Source organism: Vulpes vulpes, chromosome 13, assembly GCF_048418805.1.
Source record: "Vulpes vulpes isolate BD-2025 chromosome 13, VulVul3, whole genome shotgun sequence".
Taxonomy (NCBI): domain Eukaryota; kingdom Metazoa; phylum Chordata; class Mammalia; order Carnivora; family Canidae; genus Vulpes; species Vulpes vulpes.
The window spans coordinates 83,754,925-83,772,465 of record NC_132792.1 but is presented as its reverse complement, the minus strand read 5'-3'; the positions used below and the strand labels follow the sequence as shown (position 1 = coordinate 83,772,465).

At 41.0% G+C, this 17,541-nt stretch overlaps 1 protein-coding gene across 3 annotated transcripts in view; it reads right to left on the bottom strand.

Annotated features, from left to right (window-relative positions):
- The window catches only part of PIEZO2 (piezo type mechanosensitive ion channel component 2), a 441,773-nt gene that overhangs the window by 104,248 nt on the left and 319,984 nt on the right, over positions 1 to 17,541 (bottom strand). For all 3 annotated transcript variants that reach the window (XM_072734883.1, XM_072734882.1, XM_026005962.2), the window contains exons 8-13: positions 17,333 to 17,495; positions 13,656 to 13,775; positions 10,206 to 10,244; positions 9,144 to 9,282; positions 6,035 to 6,183; positions 2,647 to 2,877 (exon numbers count right to left, since the gene is read on the bottom strand). In XM_072734883.1, the coding sequence (XP_072590984.1) occupies positions 2,647 to 2,877; positions 6,035 to 6,183; positions 9,144 to 9,282; positions 10,206 to 10,244; positions 13,656 to 13,775; positions 17,333 to 17,495 (841 nt within the window). The remainder of the gene's footprint in view (positions 1 to 2,646; positions 2,878 to 6,034; positions 6,184 to 9,143; positions 9,283 to 10,205; positions 10,245 to 13,655; positions 13,776 to 17,332; positions 17,496 to 17,541) is intronic.

The following is a 17,541-nucleotide window of genomic DNA, read 5'->3' as shown; positions in this document are numbered from 1 at the left end:
CTGCCTAATCTGGGCATTTTACATAGTGGAATTGCTTAAGAAACATTCTTTTGTCAGTGGCTTCTTTTATTTGGCATAATGTTTTCAAGGGTTGTTCATATTGTAACCTGTACTGACACATCACTTCTCTTTGTTCCTTGATAATATTCCATTGTATGGACAGAAAACATTTCATTTCTCAGTTGATGGGCACTTAGGTTGTTACATTTTTTGAGACCACTCTGAAAAACTGCTATGAGTATTCATGTACAGGTTTTTGTGTGGAAATAGGTTTTCAGTTCTCTTGGGTTTAATACCTAGGAGTAGAATTGCTGGATCTTATGGCAATTCTATTTTTAACCTTTTGGGGAACTGACAGGGCATTTTCCAAAGTGGTTGCAGCATTTCTCATGCCTCCTCGGCAGTGTAGGGGTTCCAGTTTCTCCACCTCCTCATTAATACTTACTATGATTTGGCTTTTTGATTCTAGCTATCCTGGTGAGTGTGAAGTGGCATCTCATTGTGGTTCATAGGAGGATTTTAATAAATATTTGCCAAAGAAATGAAAACTAGGCAAATGAATGGGTCAATTTCACTTAGAATAACTGCCCACTTAACAATCCATAAATATCCACTTCTCCTTTGCCTACAGCATAAATCAGACCTAGTAAGTCTTGGACAACAGGTTTAGGGCCTAAAGAAGTAGAGAACCAGAGTGCCTACATTTCTGAAAACCTGGCACTAAACTTATGGAAGTCACAACAAATTGAACTATAGCTGCAAGGTGGGAAAGAAATCTGTTTCTCTAATGCATGTCTTATAGAGCCTAGGAATAGGTGGGGGTAGATGAGACACCTGTCCTGGAAAAGGTGATTTACAAGCCAGGTTTGGAAGGCATGGTTGATGTAGTTTGATGGAATGGGAAAGACACTCTAGCAGCTGAAGGATGCTACCAAGGATATGAGTCTGGCTCCCCCAGAGTGGTCAGACCTCTGAGGACCCGGAGCATATTTTTTGCTTGTCTTATTTTCCATCACAGTGACCCATTCATACTCTGCAAACAATACTTTGTACTTTGTACAAATACTTTGACATTGTACTTTGACAATATACTTTGAGAATGTACAAAGACGTGTACTTTGATGAATATCACTGTGATAGAGACTTTATGGTCTTGGGTTGTGTTGTTATCTATGACAAATCCTTGTTTTGTTTTGTTTTGTTTTAGCTTCTGGGTACGTTAAAATATAAGTGCAGACCCTACTTTCCCCAGAATGACACTGTTTTTTTTTTTAAACAAGTAATACATTTATTTCTTCAAAAATGTCCCCCACCCCAAGAGCTATTCATTTTAGATTAGACAGGAAGTAGTTCAACCAGTGAGCTGGCATCCATTTTCAGATATCTCTTCCATATTCTGAACAGGCTGAAATGGATTTGCATAGTCAAAAGATGAGGTTCTGAATTTCTTTTATAAAGAAAAGGCTAACTTACCAGTTTTGGGTGTGTGTTTGAGTGGAAGGTCAGGGAAGGAGAGAAGGAGACGGAAGAGTGTGAGACAAAGGTGACTTGTCAGTGAAAATATTCTGTGGGACTGTCAGCATGGAGTGGGGTTTGAGAGAGAAAGTGGGAGTATATAGGCATGAGAGTTTTGTATGAATAAATGAATAAATGAATGAATGAAGTTGCCATGGTCTGTGAACACAGGGGATTATGATCTAATTTCTGTCATTACTATTTACCTGTTAGGAGTTTCTCTTTTACCCCAATAGCCTTCACCAAGTCTGTTAAGAGAACCAATCCTTGGTATCTACTAGCACCCCGTTTATGCCTGGTTGCCTTGGATATGGGGTGTCTGGTAACCTGTAAAAAACGTGCTTGCTCTCAGGGAAGGGGGGTTTTGTGTGATGTAAATTAATGCCCCTTTCAGAGAGTGATTCTCTGCCTAGAAGAGAAAGGTGTTCAAGGCTCACTGAGTAATGACACGAGACCTCTTTCACAGTCTTAACACAAAGTCATCAGCACAAAGGGAATGTGTTTTTAGAGTCTGCCACTTTGTCCACAAAACAGAAAGGTTGGGTCTGAAGTAAAAACTATTAAAATGGACCATGAAAATAATGAGCACTGAAAGATCATGAACCTTGTTCCTAGGCATGAAGGAATATCATATAATCTGCAGAAAGAAAAAAGGTAAGTGTCACACTTAATTTGTGCTGCCAGCAGTGTTTTTTTTAAAGACATGATTGAAGAAAAAATGTTTTTTACTAATAATCAGTGAACACAGCAATGTGTTCAGCCTGTTTTGAAAACTGAGATCAAAGAAAATTCTCCAACCCTTGGATACATTTTACATGTATTTTCCTATTTCCCCATCTAATTTCTACTACACTGTAATTGACATTAAAATATAACAGACTATATTTTTCCTTTCAGTGGAAAGCGTTATTTTAAATAAAATATAAAATCATGGCATAATATTTATTCACATTTAGATCATAAAGACCTCTAAGCAATATAAATTATTTCTCAGAGTTCTTAGTCTAGTCTTTTTTTGTAAAGCACAGAATATTTGGAACCCATGTTAGCAAGTTTGTGCTTGGATATGTTTATTATGGTTATTTTGGATTCGTCTCAATGTTTTGTTTTCTTGTTTTCCTATTCACTTACCTTTGAGGCAAGTTCTCCTGGCTCTTTCTTCTCTAAAAATCCTGGGACCTTTTTAATTTCGGGGAGTTCAAAACTCCATATATACTGTAGTATCAGCAACAGATTTCCATAGACAACCATGAAAGGAGAGCTTATCATGGCATATTTTCTTCTGTTGCGAATCATCCAAAGGGTGCATGACCAAATCAACAACACGAAAGTCAACCAGCTGTGATAGGTGATGCTCCAAGCCTCAAGGGAAAAGGGAAGGGACAATATAATGATGATCAGTACAATGTACAGTCCCCACTCTGTTAGGTTACAAATTATCTAAGAGGAAAATGTCAATAACATTCAAATCAGGGAGAAGAGAGAGTGGTGAAACCATGGGGAGACATCCCAACCTGAGGCATAGGGATGACCTGAAGAGAAAACTTGATCTTGCTAAGAAGAAGGTGTGTCTTCAGCTTCTGCACATTCCAAACAATAACATCAAGTTCATTTAAAGGCCAGACTCAGCTTCTGGCCTGTAAAGGGTAGGACTAAAAAGCCATCAGACTCATTGGACAAATGATTTATCTTCTTCATTCACACTAAACTTACAAAGAACCAGAAATGAATCTCAAAGGGCAGGTACCAGAACAATACATAAATCAGGCTCAACGGTATTATTAACTTCCAGAGATCTAGCCTTTCCTACCGATATCTCATACCTAATTTTTGTGAAAAGACCTTTAAAAATGTTTTCTAGATATGTTTGAGGCTATTAAAATCAATTGCATTCCTGAATATCACAAATTACCAAGAGTTAGATGGAAAGTCCAAAATGTTTGACAAGCAGAGTGGAACAAACAAATATTTCCTCTCAGAAATTTGTAAATTTGTTCTAGAGGACACCTAGCTTTGTAAACGGTGAATTATTTAAAATTTTTGGTCGAAACATATGAAAAACGTAAACTGGAAATTAAAATTGCTTTTATTAAAATTAGATTAGTGACATAGCTATTATCAAGTCTGAATTATTTTCATGTAAATATGATTTCTTAGAAATACTGTTTATTAAATTAGGTAACACTGAATGCTTTTGTATTTGCATTAAATGCACTATTAAATGCATTTATCTCAGTATGAAATGCAGATGTAACTGCCATTTTTTTGTGTGTGATCCAGGAAAAAAATCACAGGTATTATAATTCCAGCAGATTCACCCCCCCACCACCACTATTCTTAGGAAGGTGAGGGGGGAAGAGGAAGAAAAACAAGTTATGAGGCACTAGGCAATAAGTTTTTTAAACCTATTTTATTTATAGTGCCTAAGTCACATATATGCCTTTCAGTTATGGTAGTTGGGATACTTCTGCATTATGTTCAGTTTCCAGATTGTTTGATAGTTTAGTAAATTCATACTTTGTATTTTTGAATAAATGCATGTATCATTCTAACACATTTGGCTCCTCAGGACTGCCCTTTCTGTCTGTGATGAAAACTCTGCTGCAGTGGAGTGCTTCCTTGGAAGGCAGGCACTTTTAAAATATTAGTATTATGGCTCCACTAAAACAATGAAAATGGCACCAGACAAGGACATATCTTTAATGAAGGATCTCCTCTGTTATGTAGTTTTTACAATAGAGTTTTTCTACTAAGTAACAAAATGTGTATACCAAGTCTTTTTTTTTTTTTTAGCTCTATTTCTTTACAAAAAGAGAGAGAGAGAGAGACCAAACTAGGGGTAGCAGGTGGTTCAGTCAACTAAGCAACTGCCTTCAACTTGAGTCATGGTCTCAGGGTCCCTGCTTAGTGAGGAGCCTGCTTCTCCCTCTTCCTTTCTCTCCTTCTGCTTGTACTCTTTCTCTCTCTCAAATGAATAAATAAAATCTTTTTTTTTTAAAAGAAGGACCAAGCTAAACAGGCTTATTTTTAGAAAAAAGAGAAGAAGGGTGTATATATACTCTTTTGGGTTCATAGTCAGAATTGTAAATTGTGTTTATATTTGATATTTTAAAATTAGAATTTTGTTGTAGTTTAAATTAGAAGTCGATATATCAAACATGTCAAAAAGTGCCCAAAGAACACAGAATTAATACTATTTAAAGAACAGAGTCTGCAATCACTAAATGAACCACCTTTAATTTCAAGGAACTTTCTCTTTGCCAGCTCTCTCTCTCAGATGTGCAATAGAAACTGAAGTTGACTTAACATGCAGGTGCAATTGGAAGACATCTTGAGAGAGTGTCTGGAGAAACTGTTTAGGCATCTTCTGTCTAGAGGTAGAAAATATTTTCATTTTTTATCACCAAAGTTGTCCATGGGATCTCGCCACTGACCACAAAATACGGAAGAGTTTTGTGTTAGATAAGTGTTAGGTTTCTCAAAAATAAATCCGTTTTCCCATACAAGCTTGTTTTTAGGAATGTTACAAATTAGACTGTCTTTTATCTTCTATCTCTAGGCCAAAGGGCTATTTTTTTGAAGCTGTGATGCCAGAGATGGAAGATGTACCTCAAAGTGAGTATAAACACACGTCAACTGAGTGCTTGCAATTGGAAAAGCTCTTGGGAACTCTGGTTGTTTGATGTTCAAATTGGTAAAAATTTATTGCAACTAAGATGGGGTAAAGTCTCACTCATATTTAAGATAAGATGTGAATGTAACTCTCACTGTTTGAAGGAAATAAAAGCAGTCTATGTCAATCTTGGACACCACCATACCACACAGAGCCACTACCCAGTAGATCCTCTTATTTTTAAATTTATTATTTTTTTTTTAGAGAGAGGGAGAGAGAGAGAGTGGAGGCAGGGCAGAGGGAGAGAGGAAATCTTATGCAAGCTCCATGCCCAGTGCAGAGCCTGACATAGGGCTCGACCTCACAGTCCCTAGATCGTGATCTGAGCTGAAATCACAAGTTGGATACTTAACCAACATAGCTACCCAGGAGCACCTCCAATAGATCGTTTTAAACTGGCAAATTAGGAAACAGTCTCATTAGACAGGCTAATTTGAGAGAAATGTATTAATATTTTCAAGGAGGTTAAATAGAACAGAACAGTATTTTGTTTTGTTTTGTTTTTTAATTTTTATTTATTTATGATAGTCACAGAGAGAGAGAGAGAGAGAGAGAGGCAGAGACACAGGCAGAGGGAGAAGCAGGCTCCATGCACCGGGAGCCCGACGTGGGATTCGATCCTGGGTCTCCAGGATCGCGCCCTGGGCCAAAGGCAGGCGCCAAACCGCTGCGCCACCCAGGGTTCCCCAGAACATTATTTTGAAATCTGTAATATAAAGATCCCAAGAAAAATAACATAACCAACCAATCTGTGCCAAGGCACTAGGAAGATTATATATTTGTGCCAGCCATAAGAGGATAGTGGGGCATTTGTCAGGCATGCTGGATGTCCTCTCTCATACATACCATCATGGCAATAAGGGCACAGATGTAACTTTGCTTCATAATAAACTGGAACACGGAGACCATGGCATGAACTTTAACACTTCGTTTCTCCTCATGGCTCCTTTCCTCCTCAAATTCTTCCTTCTCGTCCTCTTCTTCCTCTTTCTTTTCTAGATGGAGAAATCATTTATACAACTTTATGCTAATATGTGAATTCTTGATAAATATCCCCAGCACTGCAGCACATATATCGTTTTACAAGAGACTTTTTTTTTTTTTACAAGAGGCTTATTTAAGACATCAGATATTATTTTCAACTAACAAAGCCCTTAGAATGCCAACAGATTCAGGAAATGGTGCCTGGTCAGTAATGGAATCCTGTGCTCAGAAATCCCAGAAAGAAAATTTCAATTTAAGAGGGTATGGAAGGTAGCCTCCAAGATGCTCCCAATGAATCCTACCTCCTGATGTTCATGCCTTTGTGTAGTCCTCTCCCCTTGAGTGTGAGTGGGACCTCTGATGAGCTGCTAACAAAGAGGAGGGATGGAATGTGACTTCCAAGGTTATATATTTAAAAAGACTGTGGCTTTAGCCTTGGGCCCTTTCTCTCATTTCTTGCTCATTCTGAGAGAAGCCAGCTACCATGTTGTGAAGTGCCCTAAGAAGAGGTCCAGGTGGCAAGGAACTGGTGTCTCTGGTGAGCAGGCAACAAGAGCTTGAGGCCAGGCAGTAACTACACGATTGGGCATGAAAGCAGATTCTCTTCAGGTAAGCCGTCAGATGAGACCACAGCCCAAGCCAGCAGCTTATCTACGACCTAATGAGAGACCTTGAGCCAGAGAAGCACATCTTAGCCAGACCCGATTCCTGCCCCCACAGAAACTGTGACACTAAATGTTTTAAGTCACTAAGTTTGGGAGTAATTTGTTATTCAGTAATAGATAACTAATGCAAACACTATCTGGAATATGGATAGTGACGGTACAGGAAGCCAACCAACCAACCAACCACTTTCCTGGTATGAGCTCAGTAGCCCATGGTTTCCTTTTAGGTCATTCAGAGGCAGAATAGTTATACTAAGGATAGAATTATCACATTAAAAGCAAGAGAAAGTGTGGAGGGCTGAGGAGAGAAGGACCAGCAATAGGAAAGTCCTGGCGTAGGGGTGAAAGAAGGATTCTCCTCAAGATCCTCTCCCACGTGTCAGGAAAACTAATCTGATTTATGAGATGAAGTAATGAATGACACACTTATGTGAAATGTCCTTTCTGTCCTGTTCGAATTAAATGGGCTGCATGTAAGTGGGTTGCATCAGGGAGTTGCTCTGCACCATGAAGAGAAAACAAACCACTGAAAAACCAGTGACCATCACATTGCTGTGCACAAGCTCCAGAAGCAAGCCTCTAAGTGAGGTTGGTGGTATCTCCTCGTGCAGACACCCGCTACCTTCCATCCCCTCAGTGTTAGGACTGGGGTTTGAGAGGGCAAGTCCACAGATCTGAGACAATGCGGAAAAAACTGAATCTGATGGATTTTACAGCTCCTGGAGTGTTACTTCCGTGGTTGTGATGCTGTCTGCATAAACAGATTAGAATTAAAAAATGACTTTCCAGCTTTTGTTTTACCTTGGAAAGTTGAAGTTATGATATGAATATGTATGAGTTTGCCCTGTCAGCAGCCAAATTCTGTTCATTTTTTTTTTAAATGTTAAGTCACATGTAAAGAAAAGATTACCTGGCTGTGACCCGAGAGTTTCAACCTTAAAAAGTCACAAATGCTGGTTCCTGGGCCTGCCCTTCATGATTCTGAGGAGCACACTTTAGAAAGTATGGTATTTCCTTGAGGCATTTAGTAAATGAAGATCTTGGTTTAAATCCAACTTACAAACTGAAATGCATGCATATAGGAAGCAGAAATGGATAATTAACCCATGGAGTCCAGTGCTCCTTTGGAGACAGTAGGTGCCACCTGGGGCTAGGGGGATGGGCAAAGCTGCTGGGTTAGGGAACTGATCTCATTCTGACCTTACTGAGGCTGCGTAGTGTGACGTTATAACCCTTTGTGCTACTCAGCAGGTGCCAGGGCAGGAGCAACTGCAGGCCATACTGATACCTACGCAGAACACTGCAGTAGAATATGCTTGATAAAGAATTAAGAAAAAACACATTAAGCTTAATGCATCAATAACACAGGCTGGATAGTTGCTCAGTTGCTGGCCATTTGCTCAAGGTGGGATCATGTACAACAACTCTAGGTTTAATTCCATATAAACAGAAAAGTCCAGTAGAGTTTTATAGCCACTTTGCTGCCACCTGCATGTGCTCTGCCTCCCTCCCTGTCAAGAGTAAACTTTGTGAATTCTGTCTCTATGAATTGGTGACCAGCAAGGTCTCTGTCAGGGCAGTGACAACAGCGGTCAAGCCAACCGCTGCCTTGTAGAAACGAGGGGCCAGGGTTGCCAGAATATTCACATTCTTCAAGGGATTCCAGAAACTTCCATATCATAGTCAGAGCTGCACTTTTAAAATGTTGGTTGCTTTCTTTTTTTCATTTTAGAAAATGCTGCAGAGGCCAACAGAAACAAAACCCAAGTCACAGTCACCAATTTGTCATCTCTAGTACCGCCTGTTTTCCCTCAACATAATAAACTGAGACAAATGGGAATAGAGGCTTAGTACGAGTTTGGACCCTCCTCCTCCTTTTTTTTTTTTTTTTAAATAGATAAAAAGAGCTTTTTCTGAAAACATTCATCCATGAACCAGCAAAACTATTGACTGTGATTGCAAAATCAAATTATAGAAAAAACAAAACACACAGACACATAGGTTTAACACGAAAACTGAGTTGGCATGTTTAAAATAATTTTTTGCCTGTTATTTTTCAAAGTCTGCCCCAATTATTCCATTTATCTTGTGTGTGAGGATAGAATACACATAGCAATGTGCTGGGGCAAAATACAGAACTGAAGATAATGAGCTGAATTATACTGACCTCGGAAGACAACACATCTTAGAAAAAAAACAGAACTAACACAGTAAACAGTAAACAAGACACAGAGAGGTGCTGAGTGTATGTGTGAGACGAGCTAAAACCGGGGGTGCAACGTGCACTCCGCAGAGCTGGTCCTTACCTGAGGAGTCTTCGGAGGGCTCCCACCGGTACTGGGGGGTGGAGTACAGGTCGGCTTTGGCAGGGCCGTTCTCCACGGGCAGACTGGGGTGGATGGTGTGATAGTCTACTGGGTTGCCGTTCACAGTCACCAGCAGGCCCTGCCAGGGGAGGGCAGGGCAAAGGCACACCTGCGACAGCAGCTCCCGCCTCCAGGGTGGGCGTACTGCCGCCTTCCCTCATCTACCTGAGCACAACTCCACAGTGAAGAACAGAGCTGAACAGTCTTGTCCATTCTCCACTTTAGCAAAATGAATCGTGCATGCTCCTCTATTCAGATCTATTTTTCAGAATGGTCCTGGGAAAAATCGAATCTGATCTGGTTGTACTTCTGCTAAACACCATGCAAAGCACACTGTTCTCAGTACCAAGTGTGATCCCTGGAAAAGGCTGGCCAGGGCTTCCCAATCTGCTCTGAGCACCTCTCCAGCCTCTGGTCTTGTGGCTTCTCCTCCCAACCATCCCTCCAGCCCCTGGACCCTAGACCTTTCCTAAGCCCCAGCCAGAGCCCTCCCTACCCTGCCCACCACCCCACGGAGCTCAGAGGGGACTAATGCAGTCTCAGGTTAGCAGGCACCCCACCTTGACATCTTTGCTGATGCTGCCAGCTTGCAGTTCCTGTGTTGAAGCTTTTGTAACAGTAAGTGCAATTTCTTGGGTTTTCCCCTGTCTCTTTGGCTTTAGGATATAAATATACTTGTGTGTGTGTGCATGTGTGTGTCCATGAACATGCAAGACTTCCTAAATTATGTAATTAATATATCTGCAGAGCAAAATGCTTTTAGAAACCCTCCAATGTGGCTTTTTATAAGTTTAAATACATTCTGTACGACTGTAGTTGAGCTCATATTATATGAGTCAGTGTTACAACAGCAACAAACCAGATATAACTTCTACAAAAAAAATTCAAAAACTTAGGAAAATTTTATGGATCATTAAAATATACCCAAAGGAGCTAATTCCATTTATATTGCTTTTACATCACTTACACGAGCATAAATGATAATTCTAAGAATATACTAACATCAGATGGTTTGTAGTCATCTTGGGTCATGGATAAAAGCTGCAAAAAGCAATGCAGGACAGCAATGTTAATATGTAAGCAGAAAGCACTGCAGTGTTTATATATATATCTATAAAGTTTTACTATACACATGCCCATTCCTTCAACTAGCTAGATGCTAGTATGTTAAAGTTGCCATGCAAAATATAAAGGGACAAATAATTGAACTGATGTCGCTATTTATTGTAACTGTTTTCCAGCTTCTGATGTTAACTTTTAATCATGACAGCAAATAACCAGTCATAAACTACGTGACTACAAAAATGGATAATATTTTTCAACAATTTTGTTCGAATAGAATAAGCTGCTTCATTTAATACTTCCAAAACCCTTGAGACCTCTGCAGAATTCTGAAAATATTTACTGATTTATCAAGAAATAGAAGTTTCATACTAAAGAAAAATTGACTTGCAATGCAGCTTGAGATTATTTTAAGATTTACATACCGTCTACCACAAACTAATTACACGACTATGCCTTCAAACTATATTAGTTTAAGGCCAGGTGGTTTGGATGCCCCCCCCCCCCCCCCCCAAATAATAAGTACTTGCTGTGCTCATGGTTCTCCAACTTTTTGGATCAGGACTCACTTATGATTATAAAAATCACTGAAAGTCCTAAAGAGTTTTTATTTTTATTTATTTTTTATTTATTTATGATAGTCACAGAGAGAGAGAGAGAGGCAGAGACACAGGCAGAGGGAGAAGCAGGCTCCATGCACCGGGAGCTGGATGTGGGATTCGATCCCGGGTCTCCAGGATCGCGCCCTGGGCCTAAGGCAGGCACCAAACCGCTGCGCCACCCAGGGATCCCCTAAAGAGTTTTTAACGATGGGAGTTGTGTGTATCATTATCTAGTATACTAGAAATTAAAATTGAAGCCTTTAAAGATATTTATTAGTTCATTATTTTTTTCTTAAAATTGAACATGTTAACATAAATCATTTTATTCAAATAGCTATTTTAAAAAACAAATAGTGAAAAAATGGTATTATTTTATGCTTTTGCAATTTTTTAAATATGTGGCTTAAAAGAAAACAGCTGGATTCTCATATCTGCTGAGCATTTAATCTGTTGTGGGATGTTATTCTGGCTGAAATATATTAAGAAAATCTGGCTTCACCAAGCTTTGTAGTTGGAAAAGGGAAGAGCATTTCAATTGGCTACCCAGGTAATTGTAGACAGTTGCTGTTTTCTTTGTTTGTTTGATACTATACCAAAGTCAAGAGTGGGTAGTAACCTGAAGATCAGTGGCTACATGGAATCTGAAACTGTATCAATGAACTTTTCACACTGTTACATTAAAATCTACTGATGTGTCATGCGTTGGTGATTTGTGTCAATGAGTTTATAAAGTATCAAATATTGACACATTTCATTACACAATATTTAAATATTACACAATATTTATAAAGCACCTTTGTTACTATCCTACCACCACTGATCTCATCAGGAAGGTCCTGAGCACTGGGAAGTTTTCAAGCTCTGAATAGCAGATACAAGTTTTCTAATATTCTAATTTTCACTCAAAAGTTCAAATTTTACCATCGTCAACAAGTGCTATCAATTGTTTGCCTTGAAGTGGTGAGTTCACTCCCTTCACCTTGCTGTAATTCTTGGCCACCTATCCATCTCTGAGGAACTGTAATTTGTTCGCGAGTGGCTCTTTCAAATGACTGTGCCTGCAGTCGGCAACAGTGAGTTCCGCTCACGCTTCCTACAACAGCCAAGTGCTTTTCATCGAGATGTCATCACACTTTCACACACGGGACTTTGTGCAACGTCCCATGTTGCCACATGGGATATTAAAAAGATGTGAGCTCCGAAATGGAGGTTTAAGAAAACTGACAACTATTTTTGGCTTATCAAGAATATTCTTTTTTTAAAAGATTTTATTTATTTATTCCTGAGAGACACACACACAGAGAGAGGCAGAGACACAGGCAGAGGGAGAAGCAGGCTCCATGCAGGGAGCCCGATGTGGGACTCGATCCCAGGACCCCAGGATCATGCCCTGAGCCAAAGGCAGATGCTCAGCCGCTGAGTCACCCAGGGATCCCATCATCAAGAATATTCTTAAGTGGAACTGGCCTTGCCACTTTGTTTTCTATAAGCTCATGGTGGCGAAAGGCAGGACTGCTGCCCTGGGGATTCATGCCACTGCCTGGGTTTGTTTTGTTCTTTGTATCAGAACACGTCAGCACAGTGGAAGAAAGGCACATATTTTAAATATTTTTAGAAAAGAGTTTGAGCTTGTGGGTCTCTGTGAAGGTCTCAGGGATCCCCAGAGGTCCACACACCTCAATTTGAAAAGTTCCTGAGCTATGGATATAGCTATCCCTTATGGATATCTGTTATTTAGTAAAAGGAGCAGGATAATCTGACAAATGACATGAAGAGAGAGAAAGGTCACTGGAAATCCTCAGATATTTCAGGGGCCATAAGACCATCTACTGCCAGGCGCCTGGGAGACTCACTGGTTGAGCATCTGCCTTTGGCTCAGGGTGTGATCCCAGGGTCCCGAGATCGAGTCCCACATTAGGCTTCCTGCAGGGAGCCTGCTTCTCCCTCTGCCTGTGTCTCTGCCTCTCTCTGCATCTCTCATGAATAAATATATAAAATCTTAAAAAAAAAAAGACCATCCACTGCCTAAGGCAGTCATCCACTGTTTTGCCCTCCCTCAGTACATGACCATGCCTAGAATAAGGCCATGTGCCTTAGAGAAACTCACCAGCCACCAAATCAGAGAATCTACTCCTCAACTCTCTAACATGCTGGGAAGCAAATGCTTGGAATTTGTCATTAAAACACTGCAAATGGGCATTTTTAACAAGTCAATGTAGCACTGAGTTGAATTTAAAATGGTCAATAAATGATCCAAGGGTTATAGGAATTACCCTTTGTGACTCATTTTTCCGCATCAATCCATACTGTTGCCTCAAAATAATACAAGATATTTAATCATATTCTTATAGACTGCTTTGTTTTTCTCTCAGCGGTTACTGAGTTGTTACTGTGGCTGGCTACCAATAAAGTGAAATTATTTTCTGCAATGTGTTTCAACACTGAGAGTTTCCCTGCCCGATGCTAACCAATTGCTTTGTTATTTTTTGTTTGTTCTAAACTCAAATTTGCTTTCTAAAATTAAGAACAAACTTTCTTTTGAGGATTAAGATATTTCAATAGAAAGCACTGAAATATGAAATGGTGTTCTCACAGGGTATAGTGGAACCATGTATCTCCTTCAGAAGCACTGGGTTCTCCTCTCTGAATAGAGCCCTCTGCTTCCAATATCGAAATCAATCTATATCTATAATCTGAGCTTGCATATGACACATGATTTATATTCAGCAATGTAACACAAAAGAAGGACAATAAATTAGGAAACAGAAATTGCTTTCTTGTAGCTTACTTTTCTCTCGTCAGTTGGATAATGGGTGGCATACCACAGGCTCCTCCTCCTCTCGGCTGTTATTTGGATGGGGCTACAAGCCAGGGCTCTGTCCTCTTCCTTGGTCCTGTCGTCCTGCACCTGAGACACAGAATAACCCACAGGACCAGCTCTTCTCCCAAGAGCAGGTTCCTCAGTGGCCTGTGTGACCCAGAGAAAGTTTTTCACCTGTGCCTTGATAAAGATCAATTTTTTTAAAATTAATGTATACGATATATGGAATTTTAGTAAAACACTTTAAGAAGGACACCAATGCTACCCTGTAAAGGCTCAGCATGTTAGTATTACATCCTGATTCCCTCCTAAGCCCCATAAATTACAGAGATATGCTCTCATGTGAAATGCCCACAGCGTCTCACTGCATATTCCAAACTACACTAATGCAAATGTTTCTTAAAGGAAGAACTTTAAAAAAAGTACTCAGTGGACTATGTAACCCAGCCTCCAGCAATCTTTAATTAAAAAGAAATTAAGTGGGACCCCGGGTGGCTCAGCGGTTTAGCGCTACCTTCAGCCCAGGGTGTGATCCTAGAGACCCGGGATCGAGTCCCACGTCGGGCTCCCTGCATGGAGCCTGCTTCTCCCTCTGCCTGTGTCTCTGCCTCTCTCTCTCTCTCTCTCTCTCTCTCTCTCTCTCTCTGTGTGTGTGTGTGTGTCTCATGAATAAATAAATAAAATCTTTTAAAAAACAAAAGAAATTAAGTAAAGGTGGTATCATCTGGAGCTTACACACAATAGTAGGAAAGAACATATCCAACGCACAAAACCATCACCTTGCCTTGTGGGATGCTGGCCTAAATCAGACCATTGGTCTAGAAGAGCTATAAAGAGAGAGAGTAGTATAAGGGGCAGGATGCCCTGGGGTGCTTTTGTGTGGTTTCCTAACAAAGGCGCTCCAGCAAAAAGGGCATTAACACACCGCTGAGACTGGCGTACAGGAAGGGAACTTAGACAAAGTGCTCAATTTCTGGGCTCCAGTGTGCCAGGGTGGAGCACCCACGGGAGTACCCAAAGGCCCAGGTCGGAGTTCACGCTTGCCAGGTGGGACCCATATATTCTTTAACTCTCGACACCGGCTTCCCTCTCTCTCCTTCTCAAACATGCATTGTAGACTTTCACCTCAGAACTCACATTTGTTGGCTGGCATTTTTGTGAAATGTGCCAGGTCATCTGGAACTATGATATAATCAGCCACCTGTCTTCCATCATTGCCTCAATGAAAAAGTGCTGTGTCCCAGCCCATTTAAAATATTGGCCACCTGAAAGGTTGACGCTGGTATGAATCAGGCCCTGTTCTCCACACTCCCCTCCAGACACTGCCATCTCTAATATTGCTATTAACTCTACTTTCCTTTGTCCCCAGATGGTCCGAGGCTGAGGAAGCCGAATGTCTAATGGCCTGAGGGGCTACACCACAGCCTTCACCCATATGGAAGCATGACAACAGGGCTACAACAGCTCCTGCCACTCTGTGGGCCTGCCTGGGATATGCAGGGAGAGTGAAGAATACCCGGACCTCTTATTAGCTTGGATGCCTTACGATCATTTCCATCCCTTGTAAGACATTGTTCAGAAGCCATTCCCATCATCTATTTTAATTTCTTTGGTGTACACTTTTATTTGCACATATGTGCACATCCTTTACCTTCTGTGTGTTTATGGAGGAAGTGAACACAGTTCACTTTAAAGCATTTTGCTGGCACACACAGATTTGGGGAGAGAGTCGTAGAAAAATGTAACACAGAAATATTGGGGTTCCTTATGATCCCATAAGCATTTTTTTACATGCAGCTGCCATCAGCTGCATGCTGAACCCAAAGAAAGATGCTATACGAGAACCCTATGAACAAAACTGCCTCTGTGGCCCTCATCACCCGGGCCTGTCTGCCCAGTGGGAAGGAGGTGTCACACAGGAAGGAGGACAGGACAGAGGCCCATTTCTGCAGGGGGGAGGGACGGAGGGACCTAGTTCCCTCACACTATATGACTTGGACCCCATTTACTTCTCCTGAACTGCTTTTTCTCTTGTAGAATGTCCACTTCCTCTGAGTGGGGATCTCGCCTATGGGTGATGCTCTACTCCTGCCTCGAGCTTAGCGTCTGAGATAGTTGGCTTTCAATAAATATTTGCTGTCTGCCTGTCAGACTGAATGAATGAGCGTGTGGGTAACAGTCTTGTGGATGTAAATACAGAATAGGCCCTAACCTAGAAGTGACAGGACAGGAGGTGTGGCTTCATGCAGGCATGCTCACTGGAATGGCTTCTGATATATGGACACTACCCTGACAGGTGGTGGACAGGAGATGTGACAACCCTTGTCTACACTATTTTCCTCCCTTGGGTGCCAATAGCTACCTTACAACTGAGCTTCTTACAGTCAATTAGGGGAAGAAATGAAAACGGCTGAAGTTTTCTTTCACTAAAAGGGAAGGGAGGCTTCCCAGGGCTCTGTGGCCCTGCCCTCAAAAGTGCTATGTACCTTGTTAATACTCACAGGAATAACCCAGTCCTCTGTCATGCCTAAAGGAAACCCCCTAGTCCACACGCCTCACAGGAGGGTCCTCAGGGGGTTACAGGCACCCCTGAGAAATGGGGTATCCCTATCACATTCTCAGATGTTAAAGGTCTGAGAAGTTCTGAAAATTCCAGTCACCGTGAAAACAGGCTGTGTAGTCACCGAAGCCCTGGCTTTGTTGTCAAACGTGAATTTTTTTTTTTTATTTTTATAAATTTATTTTTTATTGGTGTTCAATTTGCCAACATATAGAATAACACCCAGTGCTCATCCCGTCAAGTGCCCACCTCAGTGCCCGTCACCCAGTCACCCCCACCCCCCACCCACCTCCCTTTCCACCACCCCTAGTTCATTTCCCAGAGTTAGGAGTGTCTCATGTTCTGTCTCCCTTTCTGATATTTCCCACTCATTTTTCTCCTTTCTCCTTTATTCCCTTTCACTATTTTTATATTCCCCAAATGAATGAGACCATATAATGTTTGTCCTTCTCCAATTGACTTATTTCACTCAGCATAATACCCTCCAGGTCCATCCACGTCGAAGCAAATGGTGGGTATTTGTCATTTCTAATGGCTGAGTAATATTCCATGTATACATAGACCACAGCTTCTTTATCCATTCATCTTTCGATGGACACCGAGGCTCCACACCTGCACCCCGATGTTTATAGCAGCAATGTCCACAATAGCCAAACTGTCAAACATGAATTTGAAGCTGATTTCTACTGCTTAGACCAATTTACTTCTCTAAGCTCATTTTACTCAACTCTAGGATGGGTAATGATACCTATTCTTCAGAATCATGTAGTGCATTCAGTGAAACAAATTATGTCAACAGCCTAGCATATGGCCCGGCCCTTAGCAAGTGCTCAATGAAAATGAAAGTGTCTTCCCTTCTCCTCACCAGTGGCCATTCTTGGCAGTGTGTGGAAATATAGCCAAGGGAAGCTGGGCTTTGTTCTGATAGCATTTATATTCACGTTGTGCTCGATACTAGAACCAGAACACTATAGTTGTTTTGGAATATAGCACTGATTAGTCAGCAGTTAATAGGAATGGGCCATTTCACCTGGAGTCTCCAGGTTATTTTTCAGATAGATCACCAAAACCTTTTGATTCTTACAAGGGGTTCCTGTAGCCAGATGCGGATCAGCGTTGCCAGCGTGTAGTACATCACCAGCAGGACGATGGGGTTGGCATGGTGATACCATGACAGGTCTGGGTTTGCTATGATCTTCCAGGTGCTGGAACAGTCCGTGTGAATTACTGATTTGATACCAAACAACCTATTTCAAAACAAAGGAAAACATTAGGAAGGTGCCATAAATCATA